The following is a 22,268-nucleotide window of genomic DNA, read 5'->3' on the forward strand; positions in this document are numbered from 1 at the left end:
CGCCTCCCGGGTTCAGGCAATTCTCCTGCCCCAGCCTCCTGAGTCGCTGGGATTACAGGCACGCGCCACCACGCCCAGCTAATTTTTTGTATTTTTAGTAGAGACTTGGTTTCACCATGTTGACCAGGATGGTCTCGATCTCTTGACCTTGTGATCCACCCGCCTCGGCCTCCCACAGTGCTGGGATTACAGGCTTGAGCCACCGCGCCCGGCATTTAATTTTTATATATTGGAATTTGCAGGCTGTAACTGGTCAGAGTCCAGGCGAGCTTCGGTGGCTGCATTCAGCCCTGACAAGTTTCACTTGATCTTGATAGGAGGAGCTACTGGAAGCCTCCCAACAGTTCTAAAACCTGTCCCGCCTCCTCCTGTTCTGGAAAAGCAATTAAGACCCAAACTAGGCATGAAATAAAAGTCTCTTAAATTGATTTAGAATTATTTTTTAAAAGTTCCCTCACAGAAGCAGAAAATTTTGCTAATAGGTAGGAATAAAAGGAAGTTTTGTTTTGTTTTGTTTGTTTTGAGACGGAGTCTCACTCTGTCACCAGGCTGGAGTGTTATGGCGCGATCTTGGCTCACTGCAACCTCTGCCTCCCGAGTTCAAGCAATTCTCCTGCCTCAGCCTCCTGAGTAGCTGGGACTATGGGCAAAAGGAAGTTTTTTGTTTTTCTAAGAGACACAGATTTCCTCTTATATTGTACTCTCATAAAAAAAAAAAAGGTGGTCATTTACTTACTCAGGCAGCAAATGAAGGTGTTCACAACTTTAGGTGGGTTTTCTGATGGTGAGAGCTGCCTTCGGAGGTGTTTTCTCTTCTGGGAAGCTCTGTGGAAACGTGGCTTTAAATTATATAACCTCTGCCTTGATGATGTCATTGTGGGGATTGCTGTAAAAGTGAGTCTTTCAGGACTCACTCCAAGTGGATTTGGAAGAACTCCATTCTCATTTCACTTTGCACTTTAGGGATGATAAGAGATTATTCAGCTACCGCCTCCCCCTTTACTTCGGTAACATCTGTGGAGGCTCCCGATCCCACTCAAGACCTGTATGTTGATAAACGTGCCCTAAGACATGTTTTGGCATCGCCAACTTGCCCCAAGGCTCGCAAAGTCTCGGTGAACATTGAGAGATGGCTATTGCTCCCTTCACTCTTGGCTCCTGAATGTCTGGGCTCTGCAGCAGCTTTCGTGGGAGGCCCTTTGAATGGTCTCTTTTGAATTTTGTTCGCGAAAGATACATCGCCAAGAATCCATAAGCATGAACCTATTACACAAACAGAGAGCTAGGAAAATGTCTGACTCATGCAATGTTCAGAGTTGAGTAAGATCGGACACATTTTTTCCTAATCTTCCTTGGCGGCTCTGCAAATATAAATCTACATGGGTCAACTTGAACTACTCAGGACCACATGTTTCAGACAGTAAGATATTTTTGGCTTTGAGAAACAGCTGGCAAGATTCTCCAACTGAAGGCCCCTTACCTGCCATCTTAAAAAGTAAGATCTTTCCAGGAGCACCCCTACATGTAGAAGAACTCACTCACGCCAGAACGCAGGGCTTCGAGTCTGACTTCCGAAAAGGTGATCCCCCAGATGTTTGGAACGGAAGGTGTCACCTCTGTCTTTCAAATCTTGCCTTTTCTTTGCGTTCCCTTTTTCTGCTAGTGACATCTCAGAGGCAGTCAATTGCACTTTAGATTTTCCTGCTGTTTTCTCCTGTTGCTGAAGACCTTAAAATTGTGGAAGCAGCGGGAAGCAACAGTAATCCAAGGCTCAGTAGTGGATGTACATTTCAGGGGAGATGCTGGAATTGCCTTAGAGGATGGTTCCTTCCTATCAGGAGAGACCTCCTGGGTGGGATTTTGAATATAAAAACATTGTTAATAGGTAAGCATCTTCCATCATTCTGGGAATAGATCTGAACCAGAGGAAGGCTCCAAATCTTAGCCTTTCCTGTTACTTAGTAATGTAGGTGGGGGTCTCTCCAGCCTGTGGCTGGCTTATTCTCCCTTCAGCATGAGTTTAGACTGAACTGTTTCTGAGAAGCATTTGTTCTTAGGAGATGTCTCCCTGTTTATTCACCCAGGAGTGCCTATAAGGCCAGTTCCACCAGGAAGAGCATGTGCAGGTCTGATCTCTGCTTTGCCTCTCGCTGGAAGACAGGCCGTGAAGAGAGCTGGCCCGAGTGAGCCAGACTTCGGAGATGTGTCTGGCCGCCTTGCCAAGGTGGTGGCGGGTGGAATGGAAAGTTCTTTAAGACCCATGTTTCCTCTTGTGGCTCAACCTGATGGGAAGTGGGAGGCAGGCCTGGGCTCAGGGGAGCAGAGGGTCTCCTACTGTCTCTGGGGCCAAGGGCAGGGGGAGGGGACCCCCTGTAAAAGAAAAGCAGTCCCTATAACATGGCAGAAGACAGCAGGGGACTAAGAAGGGGGAAAGCACTGAGGACCCTCTGCTGAGGCTTCACTTGCCTTTTCTGAATTGAGTTTCGTTTGTAATTCCCACAGCCTTCATAAGGTTTGGTTAAACCTTGGAGTCTGAGGTGTGGTGTGCTTGATGAAGTCCTTGGGTACTTGGGTGAAGAGGTGGCCATGGAGGATAACGGGCTGCCTCTGGAAATAGAGGACAGGCCAACCTTCCTTGGGATGTCCTTAATATCCATGAGGCAGACAGGCCAACCTTCCCTGGGGTGTCCTCAATACCAGTGAGGGGGCACTCTGGGCAGGGTGGACTCCCTGTAGTATGCCTGCGCTTGGACCATACTGGATGTGTATTCAAGGGACGGTGAGTCTGGGGTTTGAGGCCCCGGGGACATGTAGTCCCCAGTGCCCACTGTGATATCAAGGGCCCCTTTCCAGTTCTCTAGTCGCTCAGTGCTGGAGTTATTTTCTCCTTTACTTTTCTAGTCATATCTAGCAGGTTCTTCAAAATGCAAGATTCTAGTACATGTCACCTAGCACACCTCTACAAATAGCATCCAGATGCTAAGCATCTCCAAGGTTCATTCTTAGTCCTTATACAACATCTGATGTCTCCAGTGTTCTCCCAGTTGTAGACGAAGGAAAGAAAGCCACGGCTGGGCAGAGTTCTTACCAGTATGAAGGGCAACATCCTCACAGTGCTCCAGCTCATGTCCTTTCACCTCTGACCAAGGCTGTTGGCCATCACACCTTTCTTCTCATCACTGCGTTTAGAAACTCATGCAACATACGTTCAAGTCTGCAACCAAGGACTCTAAACCAATCTCCTAGCTTTCTGATTTCTTTCCTTCAGTCTATTCTTCTGCTGGATTAATATTCTGGAAACACCTGGATTTGTCACATCACAGGACAATGGCCCAACCTCTTGGAATTTATGAGCTACCCCGTAGTCTTGCGGTAACACCCAGAGCCACCTCCACCTTCCATGCTGAGTGAGTGATTAATGGGCTCTGAATGCATCCTGCCTGTGAGCATTTGCTGAAAATGACCTTCCCACTCAGTGCTCATTCATCACTCAAGTCCTGGTGTAATCCTCTGCTCTTCTCTAAGCAGGGGGTCTGAGTGCTTTCCCCTGTATTCTGCAAACACGTATGGAGCACCCACCTGGTGTCAGGCGAATGCCACCCTAGAAGAGCATGCGTGTCTGGCACATGGGAAGTGGGGAATGGATGGGGTGAGCAGAGGGTGTCAAAGCATAAGGGGGATAAGCAGAAAATCCTAAATGTATGTTTAGCAAAGCACAAACACTTGGGGACCTACAGGATAACAGTGCGGACCTGAGCACGTCCTAGGCATTCAGGCAGCTCCAGGGGCTGCCCTGGCCTGAGTCGATGGCCTGGCAGCCAGCCCAGAAGTGAGGGGGCCTGGGTGCTGGCTCTGGGGTCAGAAGGTGCCCACTTAGCAGAAAAAGCTCCACTGGGCCAGGGGTTCCATGGGCCAAGAAAGTTAAAAAAATCCATATGAAACTCCCCGCCCTTGTGTGGCCCTGCTTTGGGAGTTGAAGGCCTTCTTGCCTGGGGCAGAGCAAGGGCTCACGGGCTCACCAGACCCTCCTCCTTAGGAAGCCTCGAGAATCCCAGGAGCGCACACGCGCTCAGAAGGGACTTGTACCAGGATAGTTGGCTGCATTTCTCTGTCTCCTAAGGCCGAAGCCAGGCCGTGTGACGTCTCTTCTCCAACTCCTCTGTTGCTATGTCTCAGGCCCAGGAAAACTCCCAAGATCTGACGTCGGCAAGGCCGCACATGCGCAGACCCCACTGTCTCCCAGCGCACATGCGCAGACCCCACTGTCTCCTAGAGCACCCTTCTCATGGTGCCTGACTGCCCTGGCCGCCTCGAGCTGTGTGTTTTGTTTTTTGAGACGGGGTCCCACTGTGTCACCCAGGCTGGTCTCAATTTCCTGGAGGCTTAAGTCATCCTCCCACCTCGGCCTCCCAAAATGCTATTATAGGCACTCCCCACTACACCCAGCCTTTCCTCTCTCTGTTTTGAATGTGCCACCTCTTCTCCTACCTCAGGGCTTTTTCACTGTCTGTTCCCCTGCACAGAGTGCCATCCCATCGAGAGCCCCATGCTTGCTCCCCCAGGTCCTTCTGGTCCTCACCATTCCCCTCTTGTCAGAGAGCCCTTCCCTGAAATAACCTCTCCTCCTCTTGCCCTGCTCCACTGCTCTTTACAGCCCTATCGCCACCTGCTCCACCAGGCAATGGATTGATCTCTTTTGATTAGGATCATCTTCCCTACTGCTACTACAGGGCTCATATGTAGCAGGCGCTCAAATATTTGCTGAGTGTATTCATAACTCTATTTATTTATATAAAAGAATAGCAATAGCTTGTCTTATGTCAACAAACATGTCCCAAGCCCTTGTGGGGACCACGCCCTGTTTGGGCACCAGGATGCAGAGATGACCACAGTTCTCTCCCTGCCCACTTAAGGAGCTCTTGGGATGGCCGAGGACAAGGACAAGCTGACATCTGGTGACAATATGTTGTGGTAAGCAGAGTGGCAATGAAGTTCTGAGACTGTGTCTGAGTGTGAGGTTTGAAAAAAAATGAGTTCTGCTCAAGGTGGAGTGGGATGGGTAATTTATGTGTCATGCTGACGGGGTCATGCCCAGATATTTGGTTAAAAATGGTTTCTGGGGGTGTCCATGAGGGTGTTGAACCTTCGTAGGTTAATTGAAATGGTTATTCTTTGAACTGGTAGACTAAGGCGGGTTGTCTTCCCTAACACGGTGGGTGGCATCCAACCTGTCGGAGGCCTGAACACAATGAAAAGGAGAAGCAAGGGAGAATTCGTTCTCTCTGCCTGGCTGTTTTCAAGCTGAGACATCTGTCTTATCCTGCCTTCTCACTGGCCTTCCTGGGCCTCTGGCCTTCAGACTCCCACTGGAACTACATCACTGGTCCTCCTGGGTCTCCAGCTTGCCGAGAGCAGGTGGTGGAATTTCTCAGCCTCCATAATCACATGAACTAATTCCTTATGACACATGCATCTATATTTATCTATTTTCTGTTGGTTATGTTTCTCTAGAGAACTTTGACCATTATGCAGAATTGGGGAAGGATTCATAGCAGAGGGATATTTAAACTGGGTTTTCAGGGCTGAATAGGAGTTTGGAAGGCAAGCAAGCTGAGAAAACCATCATAGGTGGAGGGACTAGCATGTGTATTATAAACACACACATGTTCATAAGCCTTTGTGGAAGGCTCACTTGGAACTTGGAGTCAGAAAGCCCGGGTTCAAGCCCCATACCCCAATTACTCACTCTATCCGTGAATATTCCATATCCCCAACCCTCCAGCAGGCCCTGTGCAGCTATTGGTTTGGTTCAGAGAAGAGAGTTGAATGATAGTTTCAGCCCAGAGTAAGGGTGCTTTGAGAAATCAGGTGTAGAAAGTTTTGTGACTCACAGAAGCAATCTCCATTTACCCATACTTGAAAGTTTTGTGGCTCTAGCATGGGGACCAACACGATTTATGCTAAAGATAAATGCTGGGAGCAGGTGGAGCTCACCTGCAGGGCTTCCAGGAGAGAACTGGGGCCCTGGCAGTCCTGGAATGCTCTGGTCCTGCCTGCTTTTGAGAGTTGTTGTGAGGATCAAATAACTGTGTGGGAAATGTCAGTATCGTGCTATATAGATGTTCCCAGTAAGATGAATAGATACATGTTGATGCATCTTTTCTCAGTTTTATGACCTTTTTCTCTTAATCTGGCAGCAAGTGCCATATGGAAAAGCTCTTACATCATTTTTCGATCAAGTTAGATGCCTAGTTAATCCATGTGTACAGCAAAGAATGGGGGCATGGAATAAGATGTTTTCCTTAGAAACCAGTAGTTCCTTATGTTGTTTTAAAGAGATGGAATTGGATTACTGTATTATAAAGTTGATGCTGTGAGCTTTTATCTTTCATATAAATCATGTTGGTTCCCATGATGGGGATGCAGAACTCTGGGTCCAGGGAAACTGAAATTGCTTCTGTGAGTTGCAGAACTCTGAGTATAGGAAACAAATTGCTGAAGATAACCATACCTTTTCTTGAAGAACTATTATCATTCTCGACTGTCTTGGCTACAGACTTGGAATAGAGACAGACTAACAGAAACCTGTATATAATTGTGATTGTGAGTTCTGTGAAGAAACAGAACAGGATGCAGTGGTCCTCTAAACAGAAAGGCATGAAGCTCTGTACAGCAGTTTCCCTTTAGCCACAGAGAAAACGTTCCAAGACCCCATCCATTCAGTGGATGCCTGAAAACACAGATAGTACTGAACCTTATAACACTATGCTTTTTTCTTTATAGTAATAGTGGGTAGCTTATACAGTGTGGATACATTGGACAAAGGGATAACTCATGTCCCAAGTGGGACAAAGCAGGATGGGGTGAGGTTTCATCACACTACTCAGAAGCGTGCATAATTTAAAATGTATTCATTGTTTATTTCTGTAATTTTCCATTTAATATTTTCAGACCTGTATCGGCCACAGGTAACTGAAACCATGGATAAGGGGGGACTACTGTACTTTGGGAGGTCAGGGAGACAGTGAGCAAATCTAATTGTAAAAGCAAGTCCCTGGTCCTTAAGGTCTGATTTGGAAGTCTGGGCTGGCAGGTGTTGGGTGTGGAGCTGCCTCAGCAGGGTTGACACCCTAGCTCCGTCACTGCTGAGAAGGTGAATCTGGAGCATTTTCAGTTCCACCTTCCGGAGCCACAGTCTGCTGATCTGTCAAGTGGGGCACGTTGGGGAGTTTGGGAATTGCATGGGATAATGTGATGCAGCTGGCCTTTGGTAGGCACCCCACAGTCACTGTTCCTGATTTTATCATTTTACTGTTGCATAAGATAATGGTAGTGTCATTGTGAGAAGGGGCCACACACACTGTGCTCTGTCTTGGCCAGAACTGAGCAGAGGGAACAGACGCTCATTGCTCGCCGGCTGAGTGGGCCACAAAGGGTGACTCAGCATGAAGGGAGGCATCCAGAGAGTCTCGGAACCCTGTCTTTGGCCATCTTTCAGGGTCTATAAATAGCCTCCCACCTGGGTGGGGTTGGTGGCTGGGCTGTCTGGAAGCTGGGAGCTGGGCCCTGTGGCCTTTTTTTTTTTTTTAAATCCTGGTCTGAGACTCCTTGAATTGGCCTGCCATTTCGTTCTGGGGAAGGAAGAAAGAATCAGGGGAGCCCAGGTCCTAGGTCCACAGTGATGGGCATTTACACTCCGCACCACGGGCCCGTGATTCATGCTCCGGGGGCCTGGGCTGGCCCATAACGTGCTGTGTGACCATGGGAAAGGCCCCAGTATTTTCCATTAAAAAAAAAATTCTACAATTTAGGAAGATTGCATTTCCTATTGTTTCTTAGGAGAGCTGCACTAACAAGTATCTCTAGCCTTAAAAAGAGATGAGGAAAACATCCAGTGTGCTCTCCTATTGTTGAGAAAAGGGGCCTGCAGGTACTGTAATGGGCAACTCCATGGTGAGCATGTGCTCGAAACGACTAAAACACCTGTATCCATTTGCGCACATGCTCAAAATGATTAAAACACCTACATCCATTTGCTCACATGCTCAAAATGACTAAAACACCTGTATCCATTTGCGCACATGCTCATAACGACTAAAACACCTGCATCATTTGCTCACATGCTCAAAACGACTAAAACACCTGCATCCATTTGCTCAGGCTGCTGTACAAAGTATCCAAATCTAAGTGGCCCAAACAACGAACATTTGTCCTCTCAAAGTTCTGGAGGTCAAAAGGCCAAAATCAAGGTGTTGGCAGAGTTGGCTTCCCTGGAGGCTCTGAAGCCACACCTTGTTTTTGCCTGGCTTCTCGTGGTTCTGGGCAATCCTTCACATTTCTTGGCTTGTGGAAGTATCGCTCCAGCCTCTGCCTCATCTTATGGCCTTCTCTCTGTGTCTCTGTGTGTTTTTCTCCTCTTCTTATAAGGACACCAGTTATTGGATTTAGGGGTCACCTTAACCCAGTTCAGGTTGGGTATCCCTTATCCGCAAGTGCTCGGACCAGAAGTGTTTGTGTTTTCGGATTTTGTAATATTTGCAGAACACATACCAGCCGATCATCCTTAATTCAGAAATCCAACATCTAAAATGTTCCATTAACACGCCCTTTGAGCATCATGTCAGTGCTCAACATGTTGTGGATTCGGGGGCATTTCCGATTTCAGAGTTTTGGATTAGAAATGCTCAACTGGTATAACCTCGTCTTAATTTAGCTACTTCTGCAAAGACCCTATTCCTAAATCAGGTCATATTCTTAAGTTCCATGTGGAGATGAGTTGGGGTGGAGGGATTCTGTTCAACTCATAACATCTTTATCTCACTGAATCTTCACAGTACTTGGATCTTCATTTAATAGATGAGAAAAGAGACAGATAAATTAACTGACCTTGTTCAAATTCCCACAGCTGGAAAGTGGCAGAGGTGAGACGTGAACCAGGAACCTGCCTCCAAGCCCCTGTCTGTTGGTGCTGGGGCCTTCGCACCAACATGACATACGGCAGCCCTTGGAGACCCCTGATCTACATGCCAGAAGCCTGTTAGAGTCATGACTTATTATCTTTCCATCTGACAGATGAGGAAACTAAGGCCAAAGATAGCAGAAGGGGAGAAGAGTAAAGTGCGTGCCAAGATTGCACAAGTGGCATGGTAGAGAATCCATGGCCTGGTCTCCAAAGTTCTCCCCCAACAATGAAACATTCTAGCTCAGTGTAAGGTGGTAAAAGGAGCCAGACACAAAGGGCATGTGTTGTAGGCTCCACAGAAACAGGACCCTACAATGTGTGTCTGGCTTTTTTCACAACAGGTAAATCTAGAGTCAGAAAAATGAGTGGTTTCCCCAAGCCATGGGGAGGGAAGAATGGGACGTGACTGCTAATGAATACGGGATTTCTTCGGGGGATGATGAAAGTGTCCTGGAATTAGATAGTAGTGATGGTTGAATGAATTGGTTAATAAGTAAAAGCTGAAGTGGGTGAACTATAGCATGTGAATTACATCCACCAGCCTCTGTGAAGGTGATCTGCAGGAAGCAAGCATGCAGAAGGCCTACCAGACGCAAAGCTTTTATTGTGGCAGAAATAGCCCAAGCCATGGCTCCTCATGCAAGAAGGGATTTTGTGGACTTTTCTTGTGACAGAATTTGAATCCTCGGTTTGTCAAGGCATGGGCAGCCCAAGAACACAGAGGGCTTCCGGAGCACCCTCCTTAAGGCTTGCATGGCCTTGGCAAGTTACTTCCCTCTCTGGGCCTCAGTTTCCATACCATGAACCAGTTATTGTGCAAACTCCTACTGGTTGTGAGCATGAAATATTTCGATTGGTCCCTTTGACCTAGGACTATTTCACCTCAGCCAACAAAACAAAATAAAACAAAAAACTAAAGCCAGAATAAAACTCTCATGAACAAACAGTGAGACAATTAAACTTTTAGCCATTGCTATTGCCAAACCGTGACCCCTGTTGCTCACCCTACTCCCCACTCGCATTCTTGGTGAAGGATCAGAGCTGTGTGAGGGTCAGGAATTGGGTAACAAAGAGATGATGCAGCACATGGCTGGGGTCTACAACAGAGACACCCCCGCTCTGAGTCATTAAGGCTGTGCTCCAGCCGCTCCAGCATCCCCATGAGGTCATCTGGTGTCCAGTTTGCATCTCTGCATCATGTTCTCACCCCTCTCTGGCCAGGGAAGACTCGGGAGCTAGGTCCCTTGCTTGGTCCTCTAAGCCCACCTGGGCTTCTCCCCATTGTGCCAGCTTGCTGGAACCAGGGAGGGTCAGTAGTTGAGGGGCTGCTCCTGTTGCCTGGCTGGGGTGGAACGAGGGGAGGGGAGGCTCCCCCAGCTCCCCCTTTTTTTGCCTGCCAGGAGCCCTGCTCAGGTTTCCAGGCATGTGCTTTCCCCTGGATTGTAGCCTCCTTTGAGTAATGCAGGCATCTATGAACAAAATTCCCTGGATGAGTGAGCTCCCTTGGGCACTTGTGGACAGCTTCCTCCAAGCTAAGGGCACTTAGTGAGGGCATGCAGGCTGGGTGGGGAGAATGGGCACTGGGGGAAGAATGAAATATATTCTGGGATCTGTCTAGGCTCTTGCGTCCAAATGGCTGGAGAGTAGAGAATGAGCCTGGAGCAGAGAGAGAGAGAGAGAGAGAGAGAGCAGAGAGAGAGAGAGAGAGGGGAGAAAGAGAGAGAGAGGGGGGAGAGGGAGAGAGAGGGGAGAGAGAGAGAGAGGAGAGAGAGAGAGAGAGAGAGAGACCAGACAGGGGCCAGATCATGAAGGGTCTTGCAAGCCATGTTACAGCTATAGACCCTTACCCCAAGAGGTGTGGGACACTATTGAAGGGTTTCCCTTGGAGGATGCCCCCATCACGCTCACTGCCAACATCATCATCATCATCATGGAAGCTAGCATGTTCAGTGCCAACTATGTTCCAGGCACTATGCTGGCTGCTTTCATACATTAATTCTATTAACAGTGCTATGAAGTAGATACTATTATTATCCCCATTTTACACATTTTATAGATGAGGAAATGTTGACTCAGAAAGGATAACTGAGGTACCCAAGACTACACAGCAAATAAAAGCCCAGGGCAGAACTACATGTGGAATCCAGGTCTGCCTAGTCCCAAAGGCTTGGCTCCTGAACACAGTTCTCTATAGCCTCTCCATGAATGTATTTACATTCTTTTTTTGTTTGTTTTTTGTTTTTTTTGAGACGGAGTCTTGCTCTGTCGCCAGGCTGGAGTGCAGTGGCATGATCTTGGCTCATTGCAATCTCTTTCTCCTGGGTTCAAGCAATTCTCCTGCCTCAGCCTCCTGAGTAGCTGGGACTACAGGCACCTGCCACCATGCCCAGCTAATTTTTGTATTTTTAGTAGAGACAGAGTTTCAGCATATTGGCCAGGATGGTCTCAATCTCTTGACCTTCTGATCTGCCCACCTCGGCCTCCCAAAGTGCTGGGATTACAGGTGTGAGCCACTACGCCTGGCTGTATTTGTATTCTTAAAAGACCACATTGGCTGCAGAGTGGAGAATAAGAATTGTAAGATGATAGTGATTAGTATTGGAGGCACCCATGAGAGACGATGGTTGGACATAGAAAAACATAGATCTAGGAGACACTTAGTAGAATCTAAAAGAGGTGCTGATCCTATTACTGAGCATATACCCAAATAAATATAAATCATTCTATCATAAATACACATGCACATGAATGTTCATTGCAACACTAATTGTAATAGCAAAGGCATGGTTTTAATCTAAATGCCCATCAAAGGTAGATTGGATAAAGAAAATGTGGTACATATACAACCATGGAATATTATGCAGCCACAAAAAAGAATGAGATCGTGTCCTCTATGGAAACATGGATGGAGCTGGAGGCCATTCTTATTAGCAAACTCACCCAGGAACAGAAAACCAAATACCGCATGTTCTCATTTATAAGTGGGAGCTAAATGATGACAATTCATGAACACAAAGAAGGGAACAACAGACACTGAGGCCTAGTGGAAGGTGTGGGGGTTGGAGGAGGGAGAGGATAGGGAAACATAACTAATGAGTACTAGGCTTACTGCCTGGGTGATGAAATAATCTGCACAACAAACCCCCATGACCCAAAAACCTGCACATGTTCCCCTGAACTTAAAAAAAAAAAAAAAAAAAAAAAAAAAAGAGATGCTGACCCATTAGATGGAAGGGATGAAGGAGAAGGTGCATTGAACCATGAGCCCCAGGTTTCTGGCATGGATGGATGGATCAATGCATGGATGGAGGAGGGACATTTATGGAGACAGACTAGGCAAGCTTTGTTTACTGAATGAGTGAAGGAATGAATACATGAATAATGAAGGGATCCCCAAATGGAATGGATAATGAGTTCCCCATCACTGAGAGTATGAAAAAAGTGGCTTTTCATCAGGATATTGTAGAGGATACTCCTGATTTGAAGGGAAAGTCAAGCGGTAGGCACTCACTAAGTCTATATTGCATGAATAAATGACTGAGTCGCCGCTGCACCTGTGATTCTAGGACCTCGTGAAGGTCTCACAAGCACCTGGTGGGAACTTGCTAATGAGTTACTCCTGCAGAAGTGTGAGATGGAAGGAAATATTCAAGCACTGTTAACATTTTTTATATCTTCTTTCTTAAATTTCTACTGGTTGATTATATTTTAGAATGTACATCTTCATGCATATTAATAAGTAGACATATTGGGTATACATAATCAAGTTTTTTTCCCTATAGGAATATACAATCACTAAAGCTTGGAGACCACTGAACTCCATGCCAGAAGCCTGTTAATGGGCTGAGCAGAAATAAATAGCACCCCTCCCCAAAGGCTTCTGAGTGTGCAAGGCAGTGTCCCAGGGACCAAACTCGGGGTTTTCCGGAGTTGTAACCAATGCTAAGAGACATGCAAAAACCTCACCGATTTATTATGAGGCACAGAAAAGACACATGTTTACATGATTCACCCATTTTCTCATTCGGATGTGAAATGTTTCCTCTTTACATCACAGCTCTTTGAGTCTTTCACAGGGCAGATGTTCTTTATCAGGCATCTACACCATGCACACGGCAGCTCCTCTCCCACAGGCTCCGCTGCCCCTCAGACCAGATGTGGATCCCCACATGGCTGTTGGAGCATAGCTCTGCTCCTACGAGAGTCCCAACCATCATGCGCTCTGCTGATGAATGACTGCCAACCGTGACAAAACACAGCCTCCTTTTTTTTTTTTTTTTTCATTCACAATGTGTGGCACAGTTTGACTTCATTCTAATACTAAATGGTTTTTACTTCTTATTTCATCTGTTTTATTTCTCCAGCTATTTACTGGGGCAGAGGGGTGTGGGTGGTAGGAGAAAAGAGTGGGTTGGGAGTGGGGAGGGAATTTCTTTTGACACTTTTGCTTTAAAACTCAGAGTTGGATTGGTCAGGATTTATGGACCCTTTGCCATGTAAATTATTCTCATCTTCCAGGTTCCAGCTCTCCAGGTTCTAGCCTTCCAGGTTCTAGCTCTCCAGGTTTTAGCTTCTCTAGGTTCCAGCCCCTCTAGATTCTAGCCTCTCTAGGTTCTAGCTCTCCAGGTTCTAGCTCTCCAATCAGCTAATAAATGCTCATTTATCAAGTGAATGAGTGCTGTCCTGGCACTCTCGATGGTGAATGCCATTGCCATGAAGCTCCCTTGGTTGTAAGTGCCTTGATATTGGAGCCTGGTGGTTGGTCCCTTTACATTACCCTGTGGGGCCTGGCGCAGTGCTGCCCACAGGAGGCAGTTATTTAAGTCACGTAGAAAAAGCAACAAATTCCCCAGGGGGACCTGGGGCTTGGGGGCAGGGCTGTCTCAGTCTCTGGCCAAGGATGTGGGTCCAGCCTGACACCTGGGGCCACCCCTGCCTACCTCTCCAGTGTGGGGGGGGGTCTATGGGAAATTGACCGAGAAGCCATTTGGGGAGGGCGTTCTCCCACCCTGTGGGGATCTTGTTCCCAGAGTGCTTCCTCATAGTCACACATGCCCAAGCCCGGGCAGCCCAGCCTGGACACGGTCCTCACCCATGAGGGTCTCAGTCCGCTGGGCTGGGGGGTGGCTGGCTCTGGGAATAATGCTTTGGGGCAAATAACCTTTATGCCCTATCACTGTCTGCTGCCTGAAGCTGACGCCCATACTTACTGCACACACTCTCCTAGAGCTTGTACTGGCCGCCTTCTAGTAAACCATTGGTTGACGGCCCTTGGTTGCCGAGACAGCGACAGTCCCTGAGCAGGCCTGCACTCTCCCCCTCCCGAGGACCGGCTGGGAGTGGGGGAGTCTCAGCACTATGATCCTCTGGGTGAGTCCGATTAGAAATCTCTTACTCTGCCTCATCACAAATCAAACTTTGAAGACATGGCCTTCTCCCCAAAAGCTCATGTGTGTGTGGCGGTGGGGGGCTCAGGATGTGGGAAGGACAGGTGGAAGGAAGCCAATGCTACTGAGCACCTACTATGTGCCAGACACTGACCGGTGCCTCACACTGCCACCGGTTCCCAATACTGATTCTCCTCCATGGAGCTAATTCCAAACCTCAGTGTCTTTTCCTTATAATAAACGTAACCCAGTTACAGTTACGTGTGCGTAATAATACCTCACATGTACATAGCACCCTTTACTTTTCAAAGTACTTCTTTTTTTTGAGATGGAGTCTCACATTGTCGCCTGGGCTGGAGTGCAGTAGCACGATCTTGGCTCACTGCAACCTCCACTTCCCGGGTTCAAGTGATTCTCCTGCCTCAGTCTCCCAAGTAGCTGGCATTACAGATGCCTGCCAACAGGCCCAGCTAATTATATAATTATATATATGTGTTTTTAGTAGAGACAGGGTTTCACTATGTTGGCCAGGGTGGTCTCAAACTCCTGACCTTGTGATCCACCCACCTTGGCCTCCCAAAGTGCTGGGATTACAGGCATGAGCCACCACACCCGGCTGCTTAAAAGTATTTTTATACCTGTTACTGCCTTTAATCCTCACAATAACTTCATGTTACAGAAGAGGAACTGAGGCAGGGGCGGGTAGCTGTGCAATAGTTATTGGCTGAGCTGGAACCTTGGGCTCCCCCCTTCCACTGTCCACATCGCCCACAGCACCCTGCTCGACCACCTCATTGAATAGCTTTCTGCTGGTGGCAGTGCCCAGTCATTTCCACTCGAGTGTTTGAGTTCCTTCAAAACAGAGACGGCTCCTTCTCTTTCTTCTCCCTTGCCTCCAGTGCTCCATATTGTGTATACTTCAAGTCCTCAATACTGTGTATACAGCAAGTGCTCAATATGTGCTTATTGGATTATTCTTTGGCACAGACCTCCTTGTCCATCAGTGAGGCGAGCCATAGAATCCTGGGTCCAGGGATCCATCAGAGCTTAACTTCCACTAACGCAAGAAATTGTCCTCCAAAGTTCTAGCTGAACAGATTAAAGAAACCCAGGGCAACAATTCAGCCAGGGCCCACGTGTGCACTCAGCCACTGGACCGAAGCTGGATGGCAGTTCTTCTGGGGATCCAAGTTGTCTTGCTGGGGCAGGGAGGGACACCACGTGGGAGGGAAGTTCAGTCACTCCTGTCCCCGCCCCCAGGGCCCCTCCACTCCTGGGAAGGAGCAGGCTGGCTCGGTGTGGCAGCAAATAAGAACAGGAATGCTGTCGTGTTTATGGAGTCCTTGGCTGTACATGAGTTCACCCCATCCTCACAGCCATGCTCCCTGCAAAATTGGGCAGGGCAGAAATTACTCTCCGGTGTTTTTCTGGAGACACTGACTAATTGCCCGAGGTCATGCATGGATGTCTCTTTGGCTTTCCTGGGCTTATGCTGAAGAGCAACTGTCCCTTAATCCTTACACAAATTCCTAGCAGCCCTGCTGGCATCTGCTCACCGTCTGCTCCCGGCCCAGTCCTGCAGTTTGTGAATCTGGCGTTCCATCGAGATGGAGGTCCTCAGTGTGCCCATGGAGTTCTCCATCGGAATGGGTTCTGACCCACAGCCCCCTTTCTGGCACAGTCCGTGGTACACCTCCCAAGACTTCTTTCGGAAGCGCTTGCCCACGATCACATACACCAGTGGGTTGAGGCAGCTGTTGCTGTAGGCCATGAAGGAGGAGATCTGCGTGATAACATCTATGATGTTCTCGTCCTGGCAGCTGGAGAGGAGGCTGAGGCGCTGCAGCGTGTCCAGGAAGGTGCTGATCTGGAAGGGCAGCCAGCAGATGATGAAGAGCAGCAGCACGACCAGGACCAGCACGGTGGCCCTCCTCTCTGTCTGGATCTCCTTGAACTTCTGCATCTCGTTGTTCCGCAGCACCTGCATGATCTGTACCGTGCAGAAGGTGATGATGCTTAGGGGCAGCAGGAAGCCCACGACATTCAGGAGCGTGTTGGTGAACACCTCCCAGGTGCTGGATGGATAGATGATGACGCAAGCAGTGACATTGTGGCCCTCGTCGTTATACTCCCTCAAGGTCCGGAACGCCAGCATGGGTGAGCTCAGGAGCAGCGTGCACCCCCAGATCACCAAGCTGTAGAGCTTCGCCCAGCGCATGCCACGCATCCGGCCCATGGACATGGTTTTCACCAGGGCCAGGTAGCGGTCAATGCTGATTAGCATCAAGAAACAGATGCTGCTGTACAGGTTCATGTAGATAATGGCGTTCACCACGCGGCAGAGCGTCTCCCCGAAGAGCCAGTCAAAGTTGTTGGTGATGGTGATGGCCCAGAAGGGCAGCCCACAGGCCAGGATCAGGTCTGCCGCGGCCAGGTTCCCCAGGTAGATCTCTGCCACCGTGCAGCTGCTCTTGTGCAGGCAGAAGACACTGAGGACAAAGATGTTCTCTAGGGTAGCCAGTACAAACAGCACCCAGAGGAAGGGGGGCTGGATGGTGTTGAGCCAGCCCAGCCACTCGATGTTGGGGCATTTTCTCTGGGCAAAGGTCCCGTTAAGAGCGGGCAAGGTGACATTGAGCATGTCGGCACTGAAAGAAAGTGGAAAAGAGGCTGTTACCCATCAGGGTCACAAGGGAAGGACAAAACCTGGTGCAGAAGGAGAGGGGGGTTAAAGACAGCCAGCCAGCACGTGGAGAAATCGAGTGGGAACGCAGGCTGTTTTTGGTGGCCAGTGCTCAGGCATACCTGATTCCCCTGGGTCTTACAGAGCCCCCTCTGATCCTTGGATTTAAATGAGGGCCTGATGTTCTTCATCTTGAGGCTCCATTGGGATATTTCCTTGGCCGGCATCCATCAGCAACACTGACAATCTCAAATCTTGGACCCTGGACCTCCTGGAAGCTTCCGTGATAGGAGGATTCACATTCTTTCCTTATCATCCGGGCCACTCCCGAGGGAGTTGGTCACCTTTCAGCCTCTCAAAGCCTTGTGGTGGGTGAGTTAATTTATTAAAAGAGAAAAATGATGTCATGCCAGACCTGGAGATTCCAATCTTGCTTGGAGACCCTGGCCAGCCCATCTGCCCAGTTTCTGTCTTCCTGGACGGTCTGGGATGGCATGGCACTTCCACACCTTCTATCAGCAAAGCGCTTAAGGTGATTGGAGGGTGCAGATGGCGAGGGAGGGTGGGGGCTTTGGAGCCAAATAGTCCTACTGGGTTCACATCCTGGCTGCCTTACTTATAAGCTGTGTGACATAGGAGAAGTTACTTAACATATCTGAACCACCTCACCTGTAAAATGGGAATTAAAACATCTACTTCTCAGGGTTGTGATGGGGATTTGAGACGATGTGCAAAAAGCCCCAAGTACTGCACTTGGCTCAATAAACGTTAGTAACTAACTATTAAAATAACCAATGGGAAACTCCACTGTTTGTCAGTGACCTCATCTTTAACCCACTGGCTCCTCTTTCATTCTTAGGCAGGACTCACAGACCACAGGGCAGGCGCCTTTCTAGACTTGTTGCTGTTAAGGCTAATTCATTTGTACCTTCAGCAGAGGCACGGGGGTTGGACAGACATGGGTTCCAATTCTAGCTGTGTGGTCTTGGGCAAATTGCTTGACCTCTCTGAGCTTCTATTTTGCCTTCTTTGGAGTAGAGCATTGCTCCCATCCTGACTCGCCTTGCATTTCTTTTTACATGGCTATTGCAAGATTCAAGTCAAAGAGTGGATGCGAAGACACACTGAAAAGCCCAAAGCACAACCCAGAGAGCAGGACTCACTGGGCATTTTCCCAGTGCCCTGTGGTATGGGTGAGAGAAGGAAAAAGGGCTCTTTCTGGGAGGTCCATTGCTAGGCAGGCTCATGGAGGAAGAGCTGAGCCACAGGTCGTGGGAGAGATTCTGTTCATTGCTTCCGGGATTTCTCAGGAAAAGCCCCTTTGCTTCTAGGAGCAGCTGGCTGGCATCCTGAAGCCAGACTGGGGGCCCACAAATCAATGCCTTTATCCTTTAAATGTTTCTTGAGCATCTTCTCTGTGCTGAGCTCCACCCTGAGTGCAAGAACACAGAGAGGACACCACCCAGTTCCTGCCCTGCCCGACTCCTGGCAACTGTGGCCCAGAGTGTGGAGGGTGCCCTGGAGGGAGCAGGAGGGGTGTGGGACACAGACTCGAAGTGGGGACAGGTGGGTAAGGTTGGAGGTGACTCTGGGACTGGGTCTTGAGGGACAAGAAGCATTTCAAAGGGGACAAGGAGGACAAGCAGCCAGGCAGGGGGAACAGCCCAAACAGAGGCACAGAACTGGGGAAGCTGCTGGTATGTCTGGAAAGTGACACTGGATGTTGGACAGGAGAGGTGGGAAGTAGCAAGAGGTTGGGTAAGGGAGTAAGCGTGGTCTTCACAGGGCACTAAGGAAGTGAGGCTTTGCCCCCAAGTCTTAAGGACTAGGGTGATGGTATAAGAAGTATGCTCTGCAAACATTCCTGTGGTGTGGTGCACGGTGGCTTTCAGATGCCCCCAAATTATTTGATACTCTTCCTTCCAAAAGGAGGAATCTGTTTCCTCTTCCCCTGGATGTGGGCTGGACTTCTTACCAATGGTGGCAGGGATGGTGTGATTTCTGAGGCTAGGTCATAACACCCTTTGCAGCTCCTTCCTTGGCCTCTTGCATTGCCTACTTGGAAGGATGTGAGCTGCCATGTGCAGATTGTCAATCAGCCACATAGAGAGGAACCAACTTGCCACCTTGAAAGTGGATCTTCTGGCCCCAGTTAAGCTTTCAGTGGACCCTGGTTTCCCCGCCTTTGAATCTTCCAGCCAAGGCCCCAGACATCTTGGAACAGAGATGAGCTCTCTGTATGGGGCTCTGAATTCTTGACCCATGAAAACTTGCAGCCTCCTTTCCAGACTCCCTGAAGGTACGACTTCCCCTGGGTGGTCCCCTTGGTCCAACCCTCAACCCTATTTCTGTAGTTACAGAAAATCCATTTCCTTTATACCCTTGGCTTGGGGCATTGATCATTTCTCATGGGCTGACTCAATAGAGACCAAAGTATAGCACCAGATGCTGCTTATTAATTTCTCAGCAAGACAACTGATAGCCAAGGGGATGGATCTTAGGCCATTCTTGGCTCCGAGAAGCTGTAGGATCGTCAGAAAGATGCCTGGTGAGTGTGGAATTAGGAACTATAGGTACAGTGCACTGTGGCCCCAGCTGAGATGGCCATGTGCTCATCTTCATCATAGGCTGCAGCTGCCGCAGGATGGAGAGGTTGGAGTGGACCCCTCAGCCTTGTTTCTTGCAAATGCTGACCCCCAGAACAGATCTCCCTATCCTCTGCTTCTACTCTGGATCAGGTCCCCCTCCCCTTGAATTCTCTCTGTAGAGTGTTCTGGTCTTCCACCAGATGTCAGCCATGTGTTGGAGATATTTTGTCTCCAAGGCAACCTGGCACATTGCTGTCTGATCCACTGGGTATTGACTTCAATGTTTAACTGTTTTACCTTCACCTCCAGGTTCAGCTGGGATAGATCACATATGACAACCAAGAATGTGTCCTTCTCCTCCCTGAGCCCCTCTTCCTCTAGTTCCATAGAACAATACATTCCCTCTGTCCCCGAAAGGCCTACAGGGACTTGAACACTTAAGAGGTTTTGTCTTTGGGTTTAACTTCACCGGTTCCTTCAACCTTTCCAGGGAGTTCTGTAGGATGTCTGCTCCCCACCCCTAACAAGTAAACTGAGGAATCCTTTGACTCACCTGAAAGAGGCTATGGTGGGCACAGAGTCCTCACGAACAGACAGAAACATTGGTATCTTCCCGGGAGGGAACATTTGGACTCAGAGTGGGATGTGAGTGAGGCCCCACCTGGGCTGAACAGAGAAGAAAAGATGGTTAGATGGCATGGGGGCTGGGGGCTGCAAAATACACACCTTCTCCAGCAGGGAGGAGAAAAGGAGACTGCTGAGTCCCTGACTCAATGCACACTGGTGACGTGCTCCCACCAGCGATGCTAGGGACACAGTGGCGAAGAGCAGACAGCCTACTGAAGAAGGCAGACGTTGCTTAGTCACTTAATAACTGCACGGACCTAAGTGTAATGAAATCAAGTGAGAGGTCCTGTGACAGCATAGAGCCTGGGGTCCCAAACCAGCCTGCAAGGGTGAGTGGATACTGATGACATCTGAGGGTGAGCAGAACTAAACAGCATGAAGGGAAGGCAGTGCAGGAGGATATCTGAGTCAGGAGGGTGCTTGGTGTGAATGCGGATTAGGCTGCAGCCGCTGCTCAGGGAGTCGGGACTGCAGTGGGGGTAGAGCGGAAGCAGCGACCAGTTAGCCCATTAGCCTACGCCTGGGATGATGGAGACTGAGAGGCTGGATTCCACAGGAGTTGAGAGAGTAAACTTGACAAGCCTGGTGCTTGTTTGGACCTGGAGGACCTGAGGACGGGGTGAGGCGGCGTTATGGCGTCCAGCTCCTGCAAAGGCGGAGATGGGGGACTGATTTAGAGGTGAAAGGTCATGTATTTAAACTGAAAGCTGTTAAGGGTGAGGTTCTTTTGAGAATTTCAGGCAGGTATGGATGGGAATGGCTGTTGGGTCCAGCAGGGTCTGGAGCTCAGAGGAAGGGGCTGGACTGGAGCACTGTGATGGAGACAGACTCTTGAGGGACTTTGGGCCTAATGAGGGAGACAGACACCGCTGAGTATTCCCAGTCCCTTGGGCTGGTTACCAATACAAGGTGCTGTCAAATTCTCAGCCCAGGGCCTCATCTGTGCCCCTGGTGGAAAGAGGCTTTTTGCTTAAGGAGCTTCCATTGATAACACCTCTCTCTATCCTGCTTCAAGTTTCACTTCACTCCCATCCAGGGAGGGAGGCATGGGCTGTATTCTTGCCTTGCAGTGCAGACGGGTGGGGTGACTTGTCTCAGATCCATGGCTGGAGGTGGGGCTTAACCCCCTCTCATTCCATTCCAGACTTCACACTCTCTCCAGGATCCCCAAGTGACCCCTGTCTAGGAAGGGTGTGCAAAGCCGTGGTATATGCGCGTGTGTGTGGGCGTGCATGAATGTAGCCACAGATCTGCCCCCTCCCAGCTTTCAGCCACTCTGCAATACCCAGCACCTGGGTTTCCAGAAGCCCAGTTCTCCTAAATCAGTTGGGAGGTGAAGATCAGACAATGGTCAGTTCAGGGAGTCCGAACACATTAAAAACAAAAGCTGAGTTGGTAAACAGGAAATGAAGTGGGAGGTAATGAACACCCAGAAAAGGTCTACACGAGTTCCTAAGCAGAGCTGGGATCAGGGTTTGGAACTTGCAAGGATGCAACAAGCAGCACAGTCTTTCTGATCCTTCAAGATGGGGACTTTGCGGGGGGAAAGAAAGACCTACGAGCTTTCCTCTCTGAGGGGCCCTCCTGGGCTCATAGAGAGAAAACTCAACGGAGGTGAGAGGTCATGTGTTTGGAGCACTCAATTTTTCTTTTTGAGGCAGAGTCTCGCTCTGTCACTCAGGCTGGAGTGCAATGGCGTGATCTCGGCTCACCGCAACCTCCACCTCCGGGGTTCAAGTAATTCTCCTGCCGCAGCCACCTGAGTAGCTGGGACCACAGGCACCTGCCACCAAGCCTGGCTAATTTTTGTATTTTTAGTAGACATGAGGTTTTGCCATGTTGGCCAGGTTGGTCTCGAACTCCCAACCTCAAGCTGTCCACCCGCCTCAGCCTCCCAAAGTGCTGGGATTACAGATGTGAGCCACTGCGCCTGGCCTACAGCATTCATTTTTAAAAGCATTTAACTAATTACTGAAGGTCTATCACATGCTGGCGATTCAGAGGGGAAGAATGAAGACCAG

General features: G+C 49.0%; 2 protein-coding genes across 4 annotated transcripts in view; both read right to left on the reverse strand.

The window, feature by feature from the left end:
- Positions 1-1,815, reverse strand: part of BDKRB1 (bradykinin receptor B1) — a 10,287-nt gene extending 8,472 nt beyond the window's left edge. The window contains exon 1 of the mRNA XM_017528179.2: positions 737-1,815. The gene's annotated coding sequence lies outside the window, so the exon portion shown is untranslated. The remainder of the gene's footprint in view (positions 1-736) is intronic.
- A 13,124-nt stretch (positions 1,816-14,939) lies between these two features.
- BDKRB2 (bradykinin receptor B2) overlaps positions 14,940-22,268 on the reverse strand; it is a 32,369-nt gene continuing 25,040 nt past the window's right edge. The window contains exons 2-3 of one of the 3 annotated variants that reach the window (XM_017528177.2): positions 20,174-20,286; positions 14,940-16,997 (exon numbers count right to left, since the gene is read on the reverse strand). In XM_017528177.2, the coding sequence (XP_017383666.1) occupies positions 15,902-16,997; positions 20,174-20,247 (1,170 nt within the window). In that variant the 5' untranslated portion in view covers positions 20,248-20,286 and the 3' untranslated portion in view covers positions 14,940-15,901. Of the gene's footprint in view, positions 16,998-19,244; positions 19,667-20,173; positions 20,287-22,268 lie in introns of those variants that run through there. The other 2 variants (XM_017528178.2, XR_005200184.1) reach the window with 2 other exon arrangements.

The sequence above is a fragment of the Cebus imitator genome, unplaced genomic scaffold (genome assembly GCF_001604975.1).
Source record: "Cebus imitator isolate Cc_AM_T3 unplaced genomic scaffold, Cebus_imitator-1.0 Scaffold52, whole genome shotgun sequence".
In the NCBI taxonomy this organism is placed as follows: domain Eukaryota; kingdom Metazoa; phylum Chordata; class Mammalia; order Primates; family Cebidae; genus Cebus; species Cebus imitator.